The 23,649-nt window shown below is 43.9% G+C and overlaps 1 protein-coding gene across 1 annotated transcript in view; it reads left to right on the plus strand.

Moving 5' to 3' along the window:
- PDIA3 (protein disulfide isomerase family A member 3) overlaps positions 1-23,649 on the plus strand; it is a 105,115-nt gene that overhangs the window by 49,577 nt on the left and 31,889 nt on the right. Inside the window, exons 6-7 of the mRNA XM_069222629.1 lie at positions 21,649-21,765; positions 22,035-22,160. Of these exons, the coding sequence (XP_069078730.1) occupies positions 21,649-21,765; positions 22,035-22,160 (243 nt within the window). The remainder of the gene's footprint in view (positions 1-21,648; positions 21,766-22,034; positions 22,161-23,649) is intronic.

Here is a 23,649-nt window from a genome sequence, read left to right on the forward strand (position 1 = left end):
CTTGGCATCAGGGCCCTTGGTACTAGAAGTACCAGTTACAAGGGACTTATCTGGATGCCAGGGTCTGCCAATTGTGGATACAAAAGTACAGGTTAGGGAAAGAACACTGGTGCTGGGGCCTGGTTAGCAGGCCTCAGCACACTTTCAATTGTAAACATAGCATCAGCAAAGGCAAAAAGTCAGGGGGCAACCATGCCAAGGAGGCATTTCCTTACACAACCCCCCCCCCCCCCACCCCCCCAAACGAAAGAGGATGAGACTAACCTTTCCCAAGAGAGTCTTCATTTTCTAAGTGGAAGAACCTGGAAAGGCCATCTGCATTGGCATGGGCAGTCCCAGGTCTGTGTTCCACTATAAAGTCCATTCCCTGTAGGGAGATGGACCACCTCAACAGTTTAGGATTTTCACCTTTCATTTGCATCAGCCATTTGAGAGGTCTGTGGTCAGTTTGAACTAGGAAGTGAGTCCCAAAGAGGTATGGTCTCAGCTTCTTCAGGGACCAAACCACAGCAAAGGCCTCCCTCTCAATGGCACTCCAACGCTGCTCCCTGGGGAGTAACCTCCTGCTAATGAAAGCAACAGGCTGGTCAAGGCCATCATCATTTGTTTGGGACAAAACTGCCCCTATCCCATGTTCAGAGGCATCAGTCTGCACAATGAACTGCTTAGAATAATCTGGAGCTTTTAGAACTGGTGCTGAGCACATTGCTTGTTTCAGGGTGTCAAAGGCCTGTTGGCATTCCACAGTCCAGTTCACTTTCTTGGGCATTTTCTTGGAGGTGAGTTCAGTGAGGGCTGTCACAATGGATCCATATCCCTTCACAAACCTCCTGTAATACCCAGTCAAGCCAAGGAATGCCCTGACTTGAGTCTGGGTTTTTGGAGCTACCCAGTCCAGAATAGTCTGGATCTTGGGTTGGAGTGGCTGAACTTGGCCTCCACCTACAAGGTGGCCCAAGTAAACCACAGTTCCCTGCCCTATCTGGCATTTGGATGCCTTGATAGAGAGGCCTGCAGATTGCAGAGCCTTCAAAACCTTCTTCAGGTGGACCAGGTGATCCTGCCAGGTGGAGCTAAAGACAGCAATATCATCAAGATAAGCTGTGCTAAAGGACTCCAAGCCAGCAAGGACTTGATTCACCAACCTTTGGAAGGTGGCAGGGGCATTCTTTAAACCAAAGGGCATAACAGTAAACTGATAATGCCCATCAGGTGTGGAGAATGCTGTCTTTTCTTTTGCTCCAGGTGCCATTTTTATTTGCCAGTACCCTGCTGTCAAGTCAAAGGTACTTAAGAATTTGGCAGCACCTAATTTGTCTATGAGCTCATCAGCTCTTGGAATTGGATGAGCATCTGTCTTGGTGACAGAATTGAGCCCTCTGTAGTCCACACAAAACCTCATCTCTTTCTTTCCATCTTTGGTGTGAGGTTTGGGGACTAAGACCACTGGGCTAGCCCAGGGGCTGTCAGAGCGCTCAATTACTCCCAATTCCAGCATCTTGTGGACTTCCACCTTGATGCTTTCCTTAACATGGTCAGATTGTCTAAAGATTTTGTTCTTGACAGGCATGCTGTCTCCTGTGTCCACATCATGGGTACACAGGTGTGTCTGACCAGGGGTTAAGGAGAAGAGTTCAGGAAACTGTTGTAGGACTCTCCTACAATCAGCTTGCTGTTGGCCAGAGAGGGTGTCTGAGTAGATCACTCCATCTACTGTGCCATCTTTTGGGTCTGATGACAGAAGATCAGGGAGAGGTTCACTCTCTGCCTCCTGATCCTCATCTGTTACCATCAACAGATTCACATCAGCCCTGTCATGGAAGAGCTTAAGGCTGTTCACATGGATCACCCTCTTGGGGCTCCTGCTTGTGCCCAGGTCCACCAGGTAGGTGACCTGACTCTTCCTTTCTAGTACTGGGTAAGGGCCACTCCATTTGTCCTGGAGTGCCCTGGGAGCCACAGGCTCCAGAACCCAGACTTTCTGCCCTGGTTGGAACTCAACCAGTGCAGCCTTTTGGTCATACCAAAACTTCTGGAGCTGTTGGCTGGCCTCAAGGTTTTTGGTTGCCTTTTCCATGTACTCTGCCATTCTAGAGCGAAGGCCAAGTACATAGTCCACTATGTCCTGTTTAGGCTCATGGAGAGGTCTCTCCCAGCCTTCTTTAACAAGGGCAAGTGGTCCCCTTACAGGATGACCAAACAGAAGTTCAAAGGGTGAGAATCCTACTCCCTTCTGGGGCACCTTTCTGTAAGCGAAAAGCAGGCATGGCAAGAGGACATCCCATCTCCTTTTGAGTTTTTCTGGGAGCCCCATGATCATGCCCTTTAATGTCTTGTTGAATCTCTCAACCAAGCCATTAGTTTGTGGATGGTATGGTGTAGTGAATTTATAAGTCACTCCACACTCATTCCACATGTGCTTTAGGTATGCTGACATGAAGTTGGTACCTCTGTCAGACACCACCTCCTTAGGGAAACCCACTCTGGTAAAGATACCAATGAGGGCCTTGGCTACTGCAGGGGCAGTAGTCGACCTAAGGGGAATAGCTTCAGGATACCTGGTAGCATGATCCACTACTACCAGGATATACATATTTCCTGAGGCTGTGGGAGGTTCTAGTGGACCAACTATGTCCACACCCACTCTTTCAAAGGGAACCCCCACCACTGGAAGTGGAATGAGGGGGGCCTTTGGATGTCCACCTGTCTTACCACTGGCTTGACAGGTGGGGCAGGAGAGGCAAAACTCCTTAACCATGATGGACATATTGGGCCAGTAGAAGTGGTTGACTAACCTCTCCCACGTCTTGGTTTGTCCCAAATGTCCAGCAAGGGGAATGTCATGGGCCAATGTTAGGATGAACTGCCTGAACAGCTGAGGCACTACCACTCTCCTAGTGGCACCAGGTTTGGGGTCTCTGGCCTCAGTGTACAGGAGTCCATCTTCCCAATAGACCCTATGCGTTCCATTTTTCTTGCCTTTGGACTCTTCAGCAGCTTGCTGCCTTAGGCCTTCAAGAGAGGGACAGGTTTCTTGTCCCTTACACAGCTCCTCCCTTGAGGGTCCCCCTGGGCCTAAGAGCTCAACCTGATAAGGTTCAAGCTTCAAAGGCTCAGTTCCCTCAGAGGGCAGAACTTCTTCCTGAGAAGAGAGGTTCCCTTTCTTCTGCTGTGTTGCAGTTGGTTTCCCAACTGACTTTCCTTTCCTCTTGGTAGGCTGGGCCATTCTTCCAGACTCCAGCTCTACTTGTTCACCCTGTGCCTTGCACTGTGCTCTTGTTTTCACACACACCAGTTCAGGGATACCCAGCATTGCTGCATGGGTTTTGAGTTCTACCTCAGCCCATGCTGAGGACTCCAGGTCATTTCCAAGCAGACAGTCCACTGGGATATTTGAGGAGACCACCACCTGTTTCAGGCCATTGACCCCTCCCCATTCTAAAGTAACCATTGCCATGGGATGTACTTTTCTCTGATTGTCAGCGTTGGTGACTGTGTAAGTTTTTCCAGTCAGGTATTGGCCAGGGGAAACCAGTTTCTCTGTCACCATGGTGACACTGGCACCTGTATCCCTCAGGCCCTCTATTCTAGTCCCATTAATTAAGAGTTGCTGTCTGTATTTTTGCATGTTAGGCGGCCAGACAGCTAGTGTGGCTAAATCCACCCCACCCTCAGAAACTAGAATAGCTTCAGTGTGGACCCTGATTTGCTCTGGGCACACTGTTGATCCCACTTGGAGACTAGCCATACCAGTGTTACCTGGATGGGAGTTTGGAGTGGAACCTTTCTTGGGACAGGCCTTGTCTCCAGTTTGGTGTCCATGCTGTTTACAGCTATGACACCAGGCCTTTTTGGGATCAAAGTTTTTACCCTTGTACCCATTGTTTTGTGAAGAGGCTCTGGGCCCACCCTCCTGTGCAGGTTTTTGGGGGCCTGTAGAAGACTCTTTACTATTTTTAGTTTTGGTTGTCTCATCACCCTTCCCCTGGGGAGTCTTTGTGACCCCTTTCTTTTGGTCACCCCCTGTTGAAGTCTTGGACACCCTTGTCTTGACCCAATGGTCCGCCTTCTTTCCCAATTCTTGGGGAGAAATTGGTCCTAGGTCTACCAGATGCTGATGCAGTTTATCGTTGAAACAATTACTTAACAGGTGTTCTTTCACAAATAAATTGTACAGCCCATCATAATTACTTACACCACTGCCTTGAATCCAACCATCTAGTGTTTTCACTGAGTAGTCAACAAAGTCAACCCAGGTCTGGCTCGAGGTTTTTTGAGCCCCCCTGAACCTAATCCTGTACTCCTCAGTGGAGAATCCAAAGCCCTCAATCAGGGTACCCTTCATGAGGTCATAAGATTCTGCATCTTTTCCAGAGAGTGTGAGGAGTCTATCCCTACACTTTCCAGTGAACATTTCCCAAAGGAGAGCACCCCAGTGAGATCTGTTCACTTTTCTGGTTACACAAGCCCTCTCAAAAGCTGTGAACCACTTGGTGATGTCATCACCATCTTCAAATTTTGTCACAATCCCTTTGGGGATTTTTAACATGTCAGGAGAATCTCTGACCCTATTTATATTGCTGCCACCATTGATGGGTCCTAGGCCCATCTCTTGTCTTTCCCTTTCTATGGCTAGGAGCTGTCTCTCTAAAGCCAATCTTTTGGCCATCCTGGCTAACAGGAGGTCATCTTCACTGAGAGCATCCTCAGTGATTTCAGAAATGTGGGACCCTCCTGTGAGGGACTCACTATTTCTGACTAACACAGTTGGAGACAGGACTTGAGGGGTCCTGTTCTCCCTATTTAGGACTGGAGGAGGGACATTGGCCTCCAAGTCACTAATTTCTTCCTCTGTGAGGTCATCATCAGAGGGGTTGGCTTTTTCAAACTCTGCCAACAGCTCCTGGAGCTGAATTTTGGTAGGTCTGGAGCCAATGGTTATTTTTTTGATATTACAGAGAGACCTTAGCTCCCTCATCTTAAGATGGAGGTAAGGTGTGGTGTCGAGTTCCACCACCTGCATCTCTGTATCAGACATTATTCTGCTAAGAGTTGGAATACTTTTTAGAGAATCTAAAACTGTTTCTAGAATCTAATTTCAAACTTTTAACAAACTTTTAAACTCTAAAAGACAATGCTAAACAGGGACTTAACACACAAGGCCCTAGCAGGACTTTTAAGAATTTAGAAAAATTTCAAATTGCAAAAATGAATTTCTAATGACAATTTTGGAATTTGTCGTGTGATCAGGTATTGGCTGAGTAGTCCAGCAAATGCAAAGTCTTGTATCCCACCGCTGATCCACCAATGTAGGAAGTTGGCTCTGTATGTGCTATTTCAAAGTAAGGAATAGCATGCACAGAGTCCAAGGGTTCCCCTTAGAGGTAAGATAGTGGCAAAAAGAGATAATACTAATGCTCTATTTTGTGGTAGTGTGGTCGAGCAGTAGGCTTATCCAAGGAGTAGTGTTAAGCATTTGTTGTACATACACATAGACAATAAATGAGGTACACACACTCAGAGACAAATCCAGCCAATAGGTTTTTGTATAGAAAAATATCTTTTCTTAGTTTATTTTAAGAACCACAGGTTCAAATTCTACATGTAATATCTCATTCGAAAGGTATTGCAGGTAAGTACTTTAGGAACTTCAAATCATAAAAATTGCATGTATACTTTACAAGTTATTGACAAATAGCTGTTTTAAAAGTGGACACTTAGTGCAATTTTCACAGTTCCTGGGGGAGGTAAGTTTTTGTTAGTTTTACCAGGTAAGTAAGACACTTACAGGGTTCAGTTCTTGGTCCAAGGTAGCCCACCGTTGGGGGTTCAGAGCAACCCCAAAGTCACCACACCAGCAGCTCAGGGCCGGTCAGGTGCAGAGTTCAAAGTGGTGCCCAAAACACATAGGCTAGAATGGAGAGAAGGGGGTGCCCCGGTTCCGGTCTGCTTGCAGGTAAGTACCCGCGTCTTCGGAGGGCAGACCAGGGGGGTTTTGTAGGGCACCGGGGGGGACACAAGTCCACACAGAAATTTCATCCTCAGCAGCGCGGGGGCGGCCGGGTGCAGTGTAGGAACAGGCGTCGGGTTCGCAATGTTAGTCTATGAGAGATCTCGGGATCTCTTCAGCGCTGCAGGCAGGCAAGGGGGGGATTCCTCGGGGAAACCTCCACTTGGGCAAGGGAGAGGGACTCCTGGGGGTCACTTCTCCAGTGAAAGTCCGGTCCTTCAGGTCCTGGGGGCTGCGGGTGCAGGGTCTCTCCCAGGCGTCGGGACTTTAGGTTCAAAGAGTCGCGGTCAGGGGAAGCCTCGGGATTCCCTCTGCAGGCGGCGCTGTGGGGGCTCAGGGGGGACAGGTTTTGGTACTCACAGTATCAGAGTAGTCCTGGGGTCCCTCCTGAGGTGTTGGATCGCCACCAGCCGAGTCGGGGTCGCCGGGTGCAGTGTTGCAAGTCTCACGCTTCTTGCGGGGAGCTTGCAGGGTTCTTTAAAGCTGCTGGAAACAAAGTTGCAGCTTTTCTTGGAGCAGGTCCGCTGTCCTCGGGAGTTTCTTGTCTTTTCGAAGCAGGGGCAGTCCTCAGAGGATGTCGAGGTCGCTGGTCCCTTTGGAAGGCGTCGCTGGAGCAGGATCTTTGGAAGGCAGGAGACAGGCTGGTGAGTTTCTGGAGCCTAGGCAGTTGTCGTCTTCTGGTCTTCCGCTGCAGGGGTTTTCAGCTAGGCAGTCCTTCTTCTTGTAGTTGCAGGAATCTAATTTTCTAGGGTTCAGGGTAGCCCTTAAATACTAAATTTAAGGGCGTGTTTAGGTCTGGGGGGTTAGTAGCCAATGGCTACTAGCCCTGAGGGTGGGTACACCCTCTTTGTGCCTCCTCCCAAGGGGAGGGGGGTCGCAATCCTAACCCTATTGGGGGAATCCTCCATCTGCAAGATGGAGGATTTCTAAAAGTCAGTCACCTCAGCTCAGGACACCTTAGGGGCTGTCCTGACTGGCCAGTGACTCCTCCTTGTTTTTCTCATTATTTTCTCCGGCCTTGCCGCCAAAAGTGGGGCCTGGCCGGAGGGGGCGGGCAACTCCACTAGCTGGAGTGTCCTGCTGGGTTGGCACAAAGGAGGTGAGCCTTTGAGGCTCACCGCCAGGTGTGACAATTCCTGCCTGGGGGAGGTGTTAGCATCTCCACCCAGTGCAGGCTTTGTTACTGGCCTCAGAGTGACAAAGGCACTCTCCCCATGGGGCCAGCAACATGTCTCGGTTTGTGGCAGGCTGCTAAAACTAGTCAGCCTACACAGATAGTCGGTTAAGTTTCAGGGGGCACCTCTAAGGTGCCCTCTGGGGTGTATTTTACAATAAAATGTACACTGGCATCAGTGTGCATTTATTGTGCTGAGAAGTTTGATACCAAACTTCCCAGTTTTCAGTGTAGCCATTATGGTGCTGTGGAGTTCGTGTTTGACAAACTCCCAGACCAATATACTCTTATGGCTACCCTGCACTTACAATGTCTAAGGTTTTGTTTAGACACTGTAGGGGTACCATGCTCATGCACTGGTACCCTCACCTATGGTATAGTGCACCCTGCCTTAGGGCTGTAAGGCCTGCTAGAGGGGTGTCTTACCTATACTGCATAGGCAGTGAGAGGCTGGCATGGCACCCTGAGGGGAGTGCCATGTCGACTTACTCGTTTTGTCCTCACTAGCACACACAAGCTGGCAAGCAGGGTGTCTGTGCTGAGTGAGAGGTCTCCAGGGTGGCATAAGACATGCTGCAGCCCTTAGAGACCTTCCTTGGCATCAGGGCCCTTGGTACTAGAAGTACCAGTTACAAGGGACTTATCTGGATGCCAGGGTCTGCCAATTGTGGATACAAAAGTACAGGTTAGGGAAAGAACACTGGTGCTGGGGCCTGGTTAGCAGGCCTCAGCACACTTTCAATTGTAAACATAGCATCAGCAAAGGCAAAAAGTCAGGGGCAACCATGCCAAGGAGGCATTTCCTTACAATAATGTTCTGGGAACATCTGAAAATAAAGAGCACACCTCACCTTGAGTTGTAACTGAGATTACGTCCCAGGTGTTGAGGCTGCAGAGTGTGACCCAAGTGCATTTCAATGACTGTTGGACACCTCCTAAAAGTGAATCCAAGTGGGCACTGGGGTGAGGGACTGCACACATGGCATAGCCAAAGACTCCATCCTGTGGTCATTACCATGCGGCATGACTGTCCTTCAGAACTGAGAGGCACGATTTAGCCAAAGGACACTCATTGCAGACTTTCACACTTGGGTTGTGCCAAGATTTGGGGCTTGCAGTTCAATTGATATATTAGGTATTTTGCAGCAATATCACATACTATTGTCTCGTGTGTGTTTGTATGTATGTGTATATATAACTCCAATGACTCCTGCCCCAGTACACAACCTTCACCTCCGGGCGAATCCAGAAAAACTGCACAATCCGGTACACAAACTTTCTATTAAAAGCGTTTTCTTTATTTCATAATTATAAAGTGCGAGGTGTCACATAAAGAAACCTGGCCTACGTGTTTCGGCAAAAGCCTTTGACTGGGCCATCCCATGGTGTGGTGCAACACATTTTAAAGAAACATGCTACATTTTTTCTTTTTTTATGTTTTCTAGTATGCCTACACCATTTTATAGTGCACTAACACAGAAAGTTTAACAGCAAATATTAACATCTTTGCTTTATACAATTTTTCTCCCTTGGTCAATCTCTTCCGTACAGAGGAGGAAAAAAAGTTTTTTTTTTTTTTTTTTTGTTTATTTCAATAACTTAGTCCCCCATATTCATATTCCCATAGTAAAATGCACTTGATTGTATAATGATGTAATTCATGCGAGAGAAGGTGTGCAGAAAGTCTTTAAAGGATAATAGCTAATATGTCTTTCCAAAGTTGTCATTACAATCTGACCAACTGTCCTCCCCATTGAGTCAGGCTGTCATCACATATTAATAATATGAATGAAGTGTAATCGAACAAGTCGACTCAACCAGGACCTAGATCCCATAAATAATCAACAGCCTATCTTAGTAGAAATAAAAATAATCCTGCTATATCACATGATTTTAGTCCGGTAAAGTACCTCCACTCGGTGACCAGTTAGTCTCATAAATATATATAAATTCATGATCATGTAAAACCTTCATGAAGCTTATAAACTAAAGATTGAAGGGAGGGACCAGATGTTCCAAACAGTATCAATATGACAATGGTCAATCTCTGAGACTATGGAACACAGATGTTCCAAATAATATCAATATAACAGTATTTTGTCGCTGAGCAACAAATACCTAGATCAGATAGAAGATTCCTTCTCCATTTCTATCTTAGGTTCATAAATGTACATACAGTTCGGCATCTGTGTTTAAACCCAAAGGTGTTTCTGTTCTAGTTGTCATAATCAACCTCGACTCTTCCCTCCTGAGGGTCAATTCATGATCTCCTCCTCTTACATTCATCCTTACATGATGGATCCCATAGTAGCAGAAGAGATCCTTTTATTCTCTGTTGTAGTGTTCCCAGGAATGCTTGGCAATAACATAGGAAACGTCTTTATTGACTATTGCTCTTAAATGTTGTAATACAACCTCAATTTGTTTACAGTACTCTCTATGTATCTCATGCCACAGCCACATTCCAGCGAGTAAACTACAAACGGGGTTTCACACGATATCCGTTCTCTGATCTTTCTCATGGAACCATCCAAGCATTTAAACTGTCATATTTTTACTGTGTCAATATGCTTTACATTTGGTGCATTTAAAGAAACCCTCTAGCTGGAGCCAATTTCTTGTCCCACTCCTTTGCAGTGGTAGGTAGCTTTTAACCATCAAGTCATTTAAAGATGTTTTTTTTGTAAGTGATTATAGGATGCTCAGCTACCAGCTACCCATTCTTTCAGCTCTTCATCTTTCTTTGATTTTCCAAATCTTCCTCAGGGCTGTCTTAATTTCCTTCTCTGAGCAATTATAACCCATGGTATATCTGATAGTGTAATTTGGGTTACTTCCCTTTACCCTTTCATTCTTTAAGATTAACCGATCCTCCCTATCTTTTTTCAAAGCTCTTTTCATTGCATTATCCAATACGGATATCGGGTACTTTTTTTTTTTTTTTTTTTTTTTTTACAAATCTCTGAAACATTTGTCTACCTTGTATTTTGAAGTCACTCAATTCAGAGCAATTTCTCCTAGCTCTTAATAATTCTCTATATGGCACATTCCACTTAAGTGCTTTAGGATGTGAGCTGTTGGCAAGTAGAATACTATTGCAACTGGTGGGTTTGCGATACAGCCCCGTGCAGATTTTCACATTCAATATACATTTCAACGTCCAAAAAAGTCATTTTTTTCTTTGTCAGGTGTAAATTGTAATCCAAATGGATTATATTTTAGTGAGTTAGGAACATCTCCAATTCACCTTCCCAGATTAGAAATAAATCGTCTCTTTACCGGACCCAAAGAATGACTTTATTTAGGACTTGCATTTTCCTCTGTCCACACACGTTCAGCTTCCCAGTAGCACATTGTGAGGATTACATAGGTTGGAGCAAAAGGTGTTACCATAGCTGTCCCTCTCCTGAATATAATGTTCTTCCTCAAAAATGAAGACCTTGTTAGTGAGACAGAACTCATCATTTCCAACAGCATCTGTGTGTGTGCTCCCATAGACTGAATGACCTACTGCGTAGAAAATGTGCAAAAGCACTTAAACCATCCTCATGTTTTATTGAGGTATACAGTGACACCACATCTACTGTATCCATTAAATATTCTTGTCTCCAGGGTATGCCATTAATCCGATTTATAATTTTTTTTTAAAAAAAATCCATGGAATTCCTGATGTAAATTGAAAGTGCAGTCACATGTGGGAACAGGAAAATGTCAAAAAATCTTGATGCATTCTCCAAGAACGAGTCACATGAACTCACTATTGGACGTCCTGGGGGATTAACCAGACATGTGTATTTTAGGTAACACGTATATTGTTGGTGTTTGTCGGATATCTTTTTTACATATGCATGAGTTCCTCTTCTTCTAGCAGGCCCCTTTCATGCCAATCATTCAATTTATCATGAAACTTCCTCATAATTTCACTTGTTGGACCCTCCTGCAATTTCTCATAGTTGTCTTGAATTGATGGTTGCCTTCTAATTACTTGACTATATCCACTACAACTATGCTACCCCCTTTATCCGAAGTCTTTATCACAATATTTTTGGCCTTTTGTAAATCTGCAGTGCCCACCAGTCGTCTTTGGACATATTAGATATAATCCCATGATGTTTTTGTTTTCTTTCCTAGCAATATCTCTCAGGTCATCGGCCATCAGTTCCTGGAACATATCAACTTTATTGCCTGGTGGTAGTTGGGGGGTAGAATCAGGATTTCACTTTGCATCCACACACTTCTGATTTAACAATGTCCACTCCCGTTTCCATGCATAACTGCCTATCTGATAGAACTCAGTCATGCTCCATTGCATTATACTTGCTTCCTGTTCTAACTCCCAAAGAGCCTGCATTGGGGTATTATCATTCATCATCAAATTAGACATTGGCTGAAATGGTCTTGTATACCTCCTTCTAGATGGTCTATTCGCTAAATATTTCTTCAATTTTAATTTTCTGCCGAACTTATACAAATAAATCCTTAAAATTGCCAAGTCCATTCCTGCTCTAGGACCGAACGACAAGCCCTTATTCAGAAGTTTCATATGTTTGTCATTGAGGATTTTTGAGGACAGATTGATGACAAGATTACCGTCCATCTCTGGACGTATTTTTCTTTTTGTTCCTGTATCCTCTACCTGCTCCGCCTTGTTGTTTTTCGATTGATCTGATTTTCTGGCTTCATTTCCTTGCCTTTCCTTCGAGTTGACATTTGCTGCAACCTCGTTTCCCCTGGAAAATATATTCTGGTCTGTCAGTGAGGCTCCCTCCTCTCCCGAACTCACATCTGAGCTTTCCACACTAGAAGGTATTGCAATCTTGTCTTGGATTCGCTCCATTGCTTGTCTACTTTACATTGCATCAAATAGTCCTGCAATTATATAAACTCCCCCTGCAATGTAGTCATTCTTATCTCTATTGATAACTTTTGTTGTTGCGCTTCTATTTTGTGCTTGCCCAATCTAGTTCCTCAAAGCCTCTTGTCCCCTCCTTTTCATTTTATAATCTTCCAAGGCTTTTTCTAAATCTTAAATTTTGTCTGTAGCTTGTGCAAGCCTTCTATCCGCATGAGTATTGAGTTGTCATCAATTTATTCAAACAATCAGCTGCATCCATTTGCCATTGTTTCAATAAATCTGGGTCCATATCATTAGGTGTTGGTAGAACAAATATTAGCAGTCCTCTTAGAATTCGATTGCATACGGGGATATATATATATATATATATATATATAGGCTCGGAGTGTTACAAGTTGTTTTTCTTCGAAGAAGTCTTTTCGAGTCACGAGATCGAGGGACTCCTCCTCTTTCGGCTCCATTGCGCATAGGCGTCGACTCCATCTTAGATTGTTTTCTTTCAGCCATCGGGTTCGGACGTGTTCCTCTTCGCTCCGTGTTCCGGTTCGGAAAGTTAGTTAAATCTCGGAAAATTAGACGGTATTGTTTGCGTTCGGTATCTGGTTAGTTAACGCAGATCAACACCGAATTTTGAAGAGCTCTGGTGGCCCTTCGGGGTTTCGATTTCCCGGCGGGGCCTGGTCGGCCCGACCACATGCGTCTTCAAGGCTAATGGAACCGACCCCATTCCGCTTCTGCCCCGAATGCCACAACAAGTATCCTTACACAGATCAGCATTTGGTCTGTAATTTGTGTTTGTCTCCTGAACACAAAGAGGGTACCTGCGAGTCCTGTTGAGCGTTTCGGTCGAGGAAAACGCTAAGGGACCGGAGAGCAAGAAGACTTCAAAAGGCGTCGGTGCCGTCAGGACACCAAAACTTGGAAGAAGAAGAAACCTTCTCCATTGCGGACTCGGACGAGGCCGAAACCGAACAGATGCCGAAAACCGTGAGTAAAACACCCCTGGCCAAGACTCACGGAAAATACATTAAAGCCCAGGGGACGCCACCGCTGACAGGCCATGGCTTAACCGAAAATTAGGTGACCGTCCATCGGCACCGAAAAAGGGCACACATGTTTCAAAGTCACCCGACTCCGGTCGAGATACCAGCACAGAACAGACTCGACATCGAGATACCGGCACCGAAATAAGTCGGCACCGAGACATCGGAACACCGAAAGCCAAAAAAGCGTCTTCGGAGCCCAAAAAGACGGTTGAAAAGGTTTCGATACTGAAACATCCGGCTTCGAAGCCGAAACCAAGTTCCTACACTGAGGAACAAGGCCTGTCCTCACAAATGCAAGGACACAAATTCGGACAGGAGCAAGAAGCAGGGGAGCCAGATTACACACAGAGAAGGCTCCACATTCAAAAGGAGACTGGGAAAATCAGAACTCTCCCTCCAATCCGAATGAAAAGGAAACTTGCTTTCCAAGAAAAAGACAATCAACCACAGGCAAAGGTGGCAAAACAAGTAACTCCACCATCACCAATGGCTACCTCACCGATGATGCAGTCTCCAACGCACACAGGGATGAGCCAAGATTATCCTGATGTATGGGATCTTTATGATGTGCCTGTATCAGACAATAGTCCCGACAGTTATCCAGCAAGACCATCACCACCTGAAGACCGTACTGCTTACACACAGGTGGTGTCCAGAGCAGCCGCATTTCATAATGTCACCCTGCACGCAGAACCAATTGAAGATGACTTTTTGTTTAATACTCTGTCGTCCACACATAGTCAGTACCAGAGTCTTCCTATGTTACCAGGAATGTTGAAACACGCAAAGCAAGTATTTCAAGAGCCTGTGAAAGGCAGGGCCATCAGTCCTAGGGTGGAGAAAAAGTACAAACCTCCCCCAACAAACCCTGTGTACATCACGCAGCAATTGACACCGGACTCAGTGGTAGTAGGTGCAGCTCGCAAAAGGGCGAACTCGCACACCTCGGGAGATGCACCACCACCCGACAAGGAAAGACGCAAGTTCGACGCAGCAGGGAAAAGAGTTGCAGCACAAGCAGCCAACCAGTGGCGCATTACCAATTCGCAGGCCTTGCTATCGAGATATGATAGAGCTCATTGGGACGAAATGCAACACTTCATAGAACATCTACCCAAAGAGTTCCAAAAGCGTGCACAACAGGTGGTGGAAGAGGGCCAAAGTATCTCTAATAACCAGATACGGTCGGCAATGGATGCAGCAGACACAGCTGCAAGGACTGTAAATACAGCGGTCACCATACGAAGACACGCATGGCTACGCACCTCAGGATTCAAGCCCGAAATTCAACAGGCGGTGCTTAATATGCCTTTTAACGGACAGCAGTTGTTTGGGCCGGAGGTGGACACAGCTATCGAGAAACTTAAAAAGGACACAGATACAGCCAAAGCCATGGGCGCTCTCTACTCCCCACCGGGCAGAGGCACATTTCGGAAATCACCATTTAGAGGGGGGTTTCGGGGACAAAGCACAGAATCCTCAACCTCACAAACCAGACCCACATACCAGAGCCAGTATCACAAATCCCCAAAACATGACACCAGTGGGGGGGAGACTAACAGAGTTTTACCAAAAATGGGAAGAAATAACAACAGACACGTGGGTTCGAGCCATTATCCAACATGGTTATTGCATAGAATTCCTACAATTTCCACCATGTGTGCCACCCAAAACACACATGTCCAAACAACACATGGATCTATTACAGCTGGAGGTCCAATCGTTGTTACAAAAAGATGCAATAGAACTAGTACCCAATCATCAGAAAGGAACGGGTGTTTACTCCCTGTACTTTCTCATACCCAAAAAAGACAAAACTCTAAGACCCATCTTAGATCTCAGAACACTAAATCTTTACATCAAATCAGATCACTTTCACAAAGTGACACTTCAAGACGTAATCCCCTTGCTCAAACAACAAGACTACATGACATTAGACCTCAAGGATGCGTATTTCCATATACCCATACATCCTTCCCACAAAAAATTCTTAAGGTTTGTAATCCCAGGGGTACATTACCATTTCAAAGTGTTGCCATTCGGGATAACAACAGCGCCAAGAGTCTTTACAAAATGCCTTGCCGTAGTGGCAGCCCATATCAGAAGACAGCAAATACATGTGTTCCCGTATCTGGACGATTGGTTAATCAAAACCAATACGCAAGAACGGTGTTCTCAACACACAAAATAAGTTATAGAAACCCTTCACAAGCTAGGGTTCTCACTCAACTACCAAAAATCACACCTACAGCCGTGTCAAATACAACAGTACTTAGGAGCAACAATCAACACAAAAAAAGGGATTGCCACTCCAAGTCCCAAAGGGTACAGGCATTCCAAAACGTAATACAGGCCATGCACCCAAACCAAAGGTTCCCGGTAAAATTAGTGATGAAACTACTAGGCATGATGTCCTCATGCATAGCCATTGTCCCAAACACAAGATTACACATGCGGCCCTTACAACAGTGCCTAGCATCACAATGTTCACATGCACAGGGTCAACTTCAAGATGTAGTGTTGATAGACCGCCAAACATACACCTCGCTTCAATGGTGGAATACTATAAATTTAAACCAAGGGGGCGGCCTTTCCAAGACCCAGTGCCTCAATACGTGATCACAACAGATGCTTCCATGGTAAGGTGGGGAGCACACCTCAACCAACAGCATCCAGGGACAATGGGACGCTCAACAGAAACAACTTCATATAAATCACTTAGAACTACTAGCAGTTTTTCTAGCATTGAAAGCATTTCAACCACTAATAACCCACAAACACATTCTTGTCAAAACAGACAACATGACAACAATGTATTATCTGAACAAACAGGGAGGGACACACTCGACACAATTGTGTCTCTTAGCTCAAAAGATATGGCATTGGGCAATTCACAACCACATTCGCCTAATAGCGCAATTCATACCAGGAATTCAAAACCAGTTAGCCGACAATCTCTCTCGGGATCACCAACAGATCCGCGAATGGGAAATTCATCCCCAGATACTACAAACTTACTTCCAAAGATGGGGAACACCGCAAATAGACCTATTTGCAACAAAAGAAAACGCAAAATGCCAAAACTTCGCATCCAGGTACCCACAGCCTCCCTCTCAAGGCAATGCGTAATGGATGAGTTGGTCAGGGATATTTGCATACGCTTTTCCCCCTCCCCCTCTCCCACTCCTTCCGTATCTAGTAAACAAATTGAGTCAAAACAAACTCAGACTAATACTGATAGCACCAACTTGGGCACGACAACCTTGGTACAGAACACTACTAGACCTGTCAGTAGTGCCTCATATCAAACTGCCAAACAGACCAGATCTGTTAACTCAACACAAACAACAGATCAGACACATTAATCCAGCATCGCCAAGTCTAGCGATTTGACTCCTGAAATCTTGGAATTCGGACATCTAGACCTTACACAAGAATGCATGGAGGTCATAAAACAGGTTAGGAAACCAACCACAAGACATTGCTACGCAAATAAGTGGAAAAGGTTTGTTTATTACTGCCATAATAATCAAATCCAACCATTCCACTAATCTGCAAAAAACATCGTAAGCTACCTACTACACTTACAAAAGTCCAAGTTAGCTTTTTCATCCATTAAAATACATCTCACAGCAATTTCGGCTTATCTGCAAATTACGCATTCAACTTCATTTATTCAGAATCCCAGTCATAAAAGCATTTAGGGAGGGTCTGAAAAGGATTATCCCACCAAGAACACCACCAGTTCCTTCGTGGAACCTCAACATCGTATTAACACGACTCGTGGGTCCACCATTTGAACCCATGCCCTCATGTGAGATACAGTACTTAAAATGGAAAGTAGCCTTTCTAATAGCTATCACATCTCTCAGAAGAGTAAGTACAATACAAGCCTTTACCATACAAGAACCCTTTATACAGATACACAAACAAAGTAGTTCTACGCACAAATCCTAAATTCTTTCCTAAAGTCATATCACTGTTCCACTTAAATCAAACAGTGTAACTCCCAGTGTTCTTCCCAGAACCAGATTCTGTAGCTGAGAGCATTACATACATTAGACATCAAAAGGGCACTAAAGTACTACATTGCTAGAACCAAACAAATTCGCAAAACAATTGTTTGTTGCTTTCCAAAAACCTCATACAGGGAATCCTATATCCAAACAAGGCATTGCCAGATGGATAGTTAAATGTTTTCAAACCTGTTATATAAAAGCAAAAAGAGAACTGCCAATTACACCAAAGGCACACTCCACTAGAAAGAAGGGTGCCACCATGGCCTTTCTAGGAAACATACCAATGACTGAAATCTGTAAGGCAGCCACATGGTCTACGCCTCATACATTTACTAAGCATTACTACGTGGATGTGTTAACACAGCAAGCCACAGTAGGACAAGCAGTATTAAGGACATTATTTCAAACCACTTCAACTCCTACAGGCTAAACCGCCGCTTTTGGGGAGATAACTGCTTACTAGTCTATGCACAGCTTGTGTATCTGCAGCTACACATGCCATCGAACGGAAAATGTCACTTACCCAGTGTACATCTGTTCGTGGCATGAGACGCTGCAGATTCACATGCGCAATCCCACCTCCCCGGGAGCCTGTAGCCGTTTTAAGTTGACAAAAAATTCAACTTGTACGTTTGTAAATTTGTAAATATATCACTTTTAGTCACATTATGTACATACATACTTACTCCATTGCATGGGCACTATTACTATATACACAACTCCTACCTCACCCTCTGCGGGGAAAACAATCTAAGATTGAGTCGACGCCCATGCGCAATGGAGCCGAAAGGGGAGGAGTCCCTTGCCTAAATCTTTGGCACTGTTTGAATATTCATGTAATTATAAAAAAAATAAAAAAAAGTGTTCCAATGATTCTTGTTAGACACAAAGTTTCGAGCTGATCCATCATTCGGGGGCTGAGAGTGTGTGTGTGGGTGGGGGGTGTCCAAAAGTTGCATTTAACATGTTAATTCCCATAGGACCTTTAGACAGTACTTCAGCCCGAACCACTGGACGGGATTACACCAAATTTGTCAAAGTTCGCTTTTGGTACGCAGATTATTCTTTCGCTTATTTGGTGTAAATCCACTCAGTAGTTTTTTTAAAAATTAACTTGTATATCTAGGGCTGCAGATCCTCCCCGGTGACTTTGCGAAGAATAAGAGTTTGTGCGCTGAGCTGCGGAGCTCTGCCAACACTTAAAACCAGGAAGTGTGAAGTGTTGGCAACAATCTTGGGACTCGGCTTCAGCGAAGTCCAGGAAAAAAGTGAACAAATAAGACACATGGGCCAGGATAAAGTCACCCTGTCCCCTTAGCTCTGGGGTCTCAGAGGCTGCCCGTTTATAGTTGGTGCTTTCGAGTAACTAAAACTCGCGCCCTAAAGTAACTAACTTGCACCCTCGCCATGCATAGTTGTCTCATCAATAATTTTATTACAAATGTTGCAGAGACCGAATGAAAGATGGCATAGAATATGTCATCAATTATATGAATAATAATTAGCTGGATTTGGGTCTGTGAGTGGGTGTATCAGGGTTCTAGTGGGGTCTGTGAGTGGGTGTGTGACAGTCTGGGGGTGTGTGTGAGTTGGTGCATAACTGGGTGTGTGAGTCTGACTGGAGCTGTGAATACATGAGTGTCTGGGTGGGTGCATGACTGAGTGGGTCTGTGAGTGGGAGAATTGATTGAAAGCGAGACAGTGAGAGGGAGAGTGATATACTTAGAATGAGCTTTTTGTGTACAAATTATATTTAACAAATTCTTTTTTAAATTTTTTTTTTTTTTACTTCATTAGTAAAAAAAAAAAAAGGGGGGTTTAACAAGTCCAGCTGGACTCGAACCCCCAATGCTCTAAAGGGTGTTTTTTTTTTTTTTTTTTTTTTTTGCCCGTTATGGGCTACCAGAGAATGCGGGGAGCCCTCAAGGGTCCCACGCGGTCCCTCCTTATATATTTTATTTTTTAATAGCCTTAAGGCATCCCTCGCAGTGCCATTGCTTCAGCAAGTATGGGGGTGCTTTGACAGCAGCTCTTTGCTTGCTGAAGTATTTTATTTCTGTACCCTGCACGCGTACAGAGGACCGAGATGAAAGCTTTGGATTTTGATAGCAGGACCTGCTTTACAGATCCCACTGTTGAAAGCTGAAGTGTTTGCTGTGGCTGGGCTACAGCGCCGCAGCCAAGCCACAGCAAACAGCTGTGTCCCAGGGGTGGGCATACATAGCAGGAGCCGGTCCTGGTGATCTCCAGGGTGATTAGACGCTCCAAGAGGGGCAACACTTACATATTCCCAGGGGGTGGTGTTCTGTGAGTGGGTGTGTCTGGTTGTTAGTGGGTCCCAGGGTTGAATGGGTGTCCAAAACAGACTCCATCCACTTTTAAAAATAAATAAATTATTTTTTGAAATCCTTGCCTCTGTATTAAATGAACCCCCAACCCCCACCCCACTCCATCCTCCCTATATCCCCTGCATATATTTTTAAAAAAAAATTTGCTGCAACTTTCTCATATTTGCAGCAAAAAGATAATTAAAAAAAAAAAAGTTTTTTTTTTTTTTTGCTTGGGGAAGGGGTGTTTGAGTCCAGAGCTGAGGGGTCATGGTATCTCTACCCTGGCTCCTTCTTCTTCTTCTTATTATTACTTTTTTACTGGGACTCTGCTGAAGCAGAGTCCAAGATGGCTGCCAACCCTTCCTGGTTTGAAGTGCTGGCAGGCAATCAGAGCTGTTAATTTCCCTGCATGAGCTCATCTTTGTTCGCAAATATTTGGCCAGAGATATACAAATTTGAATTTCCCTAAATTAAAAATAAATAAATACTGAACGGATTTGCACCAATTAATAAAAAGCATAATCCGCGTACCAACAACTAGCATTCTGCCACATTTGGTGTAATTCCGTCCAGCAGTTCGGGCTGTAGACATTTTGGGAGATCCTATGGGAGTTAACATGGGGAAAGCTATGTGTTTTGCTCCCCTGCTTGACTGATCACCCCAAATCTTTCCATGTGCACCAGGAATTACCGGCACACTATTTTGGAAAATCAAGTCAAAAAAAACTTTTTCTATGGAAACATGGTCCTAACTCTGTGTGTGTTATATTCCTCGTTCCATGGAACACGGTTTAAGGACCACCTCTGTTTGTTGAAGTTGTTGTTAGTTTAAGCCTGCCTGGAAGCTTCTGAAGTCCACCCTCTCCCTGCCAAGTTCCCAGACCAGTCTTGCGATTTACCACCCCTCTCCAGCCCCGTCGGAATATACTTATGTTTAAAGTGTCGTTTGTTTCCTTGTGTGTTGGTCCTGTGCCACTAAATTTTTTAGCTGCGGTTGAAAATTTTGTTCGCACATGTAACCCAAACCACTAAACACATTTACACTAAACATGCCATGAAAGTAGAACGTTACTCAAAGAATATGCTTTTGCAGTATTTTACATGTTCTTAAAAAGCTGGTGACTTGACTTTAAAGGGTTAACACTTCCGTGTATCTGCTGATTAAAATCTCAAATTAAGACTTGTGTCTTTTTTTTCAATGTAATTGGCATGAGGAGGCCTCTATGGATTATTTTTTTTGCCATTTTGAAAACGGTTAATTGATTTAAGATTTGATTTCTCATGTGGAAATACATTTCTACAGCCATTGAGGCAGCCACCCTTAAGTGCTAGACTCTAGTGGAGTCTGACAAGTACCCTGGGTTCTGAAACTTGAGTCCCACAACAGGAATAAGTATTGGACTCATTGTGCAAGTTGCAAATCGGAAATCAATTGCACAACACTCCCTTTTAGAGTCTGGATTCATTTTCTATTTTTTTTAAATTTCCAAAATAGTTTTAAAGCTGATATTTTGAATAATCAAGATATAATAGGGTGACATTATTATTACCTTCGAGTCATTCCAAAGTGTTAGTTTTTTAATTTATTTTTTTAACATAATTGCTGATGCACCGAAGTCGTCACTACTGGTCATCTTGCACATGGTGACCACTAACATTATCTTGTCTAACGTGGGCTCTTATTACATTACAGCAAGGATGACATTTGATAGCAGCTGGTGATGATTTCTATTGAACATAAAGAGTTTTTATTGCAGAAAAAGTTGGCTGGTTCAGAATTACTTAAGTGAATAACTTTACATTTCTGTTGATTGTGCCAATAGCCATGCATTAGTTGAGGTTGTCAGACTTGTTGTATCATTTTTTTTTTTTTTTTTTATGAAGGTACAATTACCTTGATTCTGTGAGAACTCTTACAGCTGTATGCCTTTAAGTATTGTAAATTGGTACTGACCCTAGCCTCTTATGTTTGATTTCACTGTGTTATCTTGTGCAAATTAATAATTTAACTGTGCCTGGCTTAAATTGAGAAATGGAAGGCCCTTGACACGAGTGTTGTATTACGAGCTACTTGAATAAATGGAACTATGTGAATATTGAGAAAATGTTCAGGAAGTTAGCCATTTATTCTGTTGCGGTTTCTGCTTGATTGCCCTCTTTGCTTGCTTCCTTCACTTCACTTAACAGATGTTTTTTTTTTTGTTGTTTTTATAGAGGAATTGTCTTGTTTCGACCAGTCCACTTAGCCAACAAATTTGAAGACAGCTCAGTCTCTTACGCAGAAGATAAAATTTCCAGTAACAAGATAAAGAAATTCATCCAAGATAACATGTAAGTTTGGCATTTTGTAATTTACAGTACTTCCAGTGGTAATGACTTCTTTAAAACAAAAAAAAACAAGAGTAGTTTTTTTTGTGGTTCTGACACTTATCCATTGTTTCAAAGTGTAGCTATCCATTATGACGTTTGATTCTTGTGCCCATGAATTTTGAAATTACCTTCTCAAAGCTTTGTATTTTACTAGGAATGGTCATGCTTTTTGTTAGATGCAATCTGTCCCTATACATATATAAAACTAGATACATTTTTTTTTCTTACAGTTTTGGTATCTGTCCTCATATGACAGAAGATAATAAGGATCAGATCCAAGGAAAGGACCTCCTGGTTGCCTATTACGATGTTGATTATGAGAAGAATCAAAAAGGCTCCAACTACTGGCGTAACAGGTACCTTTTTCTTTTGTTGAAAATCTATACACTCAGTTGGGCTGGAGACTTTGTTTTTTTCTTATGTTCATCATGATGATTTACTTCAGGAGCATTTTCAAAGAAAAATTGTATTAATTCACCTAACAGTATCTTTGAGACCTGATTTCCCTCCACTTTTAAGTGTGCATGGTGTTACAAAAAAAAATAATAATACATAACTTTGGCTTTGTGCACTATGCAGTCAGCATACTCTTCCTAGCAGAACCACAATCTAGCTGGAATAATATATATATTCACTGAAAAACCCAAAGGTTACTGGGATGTTACTTAGGCTGTGAATTTACTGGTACAAAACCATAGAAATTCAGCAGTTATAGATAGTTCTTTCTAGTAACTGTAACTCGTTCCGTAAGGTAACTAAAACTCGCTCCTTTGCAATAACATTATTGATATGAAAACTGCATGGCAAACGTTGCAGTGGTATCAAAGATGCCATACAAGATCTCATCAGTAACATAATATGTGGACTATTAGCTGTTCATGGCAAAGGTGCGAGTTATATTAACAGCCAGAGATGCACACATTTATTTGCCCTTAAATATCTTGTAAACTACTGAACGGATTTACACCAATTACTAAAAGCACAATGTGTACCAGCAACTAGCTTTCTGCAAAATGTGGTGTACTTCCGTCCAGTGGTTTGGGGTGTAGACTTGTTTAACGATCCTGTGGGAATCCACCCCCAACACCGCTTGATGGATCACCCCGAAACTTCCCGTGAGCAACAAGAATAACAAGGCCACTTTTTTTTTTTATTGAGTGAAGATTCGTCAAACAGTGCCAAAATATAGGCGAGTCAAAAACAGCTTTAACACTCACATACACCCGCGCCCCCCAGCCCCCTCTCAAAAAAACCTTTTGTCAAATTTTCCTAAAACGTAGGGAAAAAAAAAAGATGTTCATACTTCTCTGGCTCTTCCTGGAAAGTTTCAAGGTGATCCATCAAGCGTGGGCAGAGGAAAAAGCGTTAGTTATCCCAACATCCAATTTCCCTGTGCTCGCAGGATTAAAAATAAGTATATAAAGAGGGGCTGGCCTGGCGTGTTTTGGTTCTAATAGAACACACACACACACACACACACACACACACACACACACACACACACACACACACACACACACACACACACACACACACACACACACACACACACACACACACACACACACACACACACACACACACACACACACACACACACACACACACACACACACACACACACACACACACACACACACACACACACACACACACACACACACACACACACACACACACACGATTTAAGTCAAGATAATAGAAATAAGGTGATCTGATGACCAATAAACTGACTGGGGGAAAAAAAGATGTTCATACTTCTCTGGCTCTTCCTGGAAAGTTTCAAGGTGATCCATCAAGCGTGGGCAGAGGAAAAAGCGTTAGTTATCCCAACATCCAATTTCC

This window comes from Pleurodeles waltl, chromosome 3_1 (assembly GCF_031143425.1).
Source record: "Pleurodeles waltl isolate 20211129_DDA chromosome 3_1, aPleWal1.hap1.20221129, whole genome shotgun sequence".
Lineage (NCBI taxonomy): Eukaryota > Metazoa > Chordata > Amphibia > Caudata > Salamandridae > Pleurodeles > Pleurodeles waltl.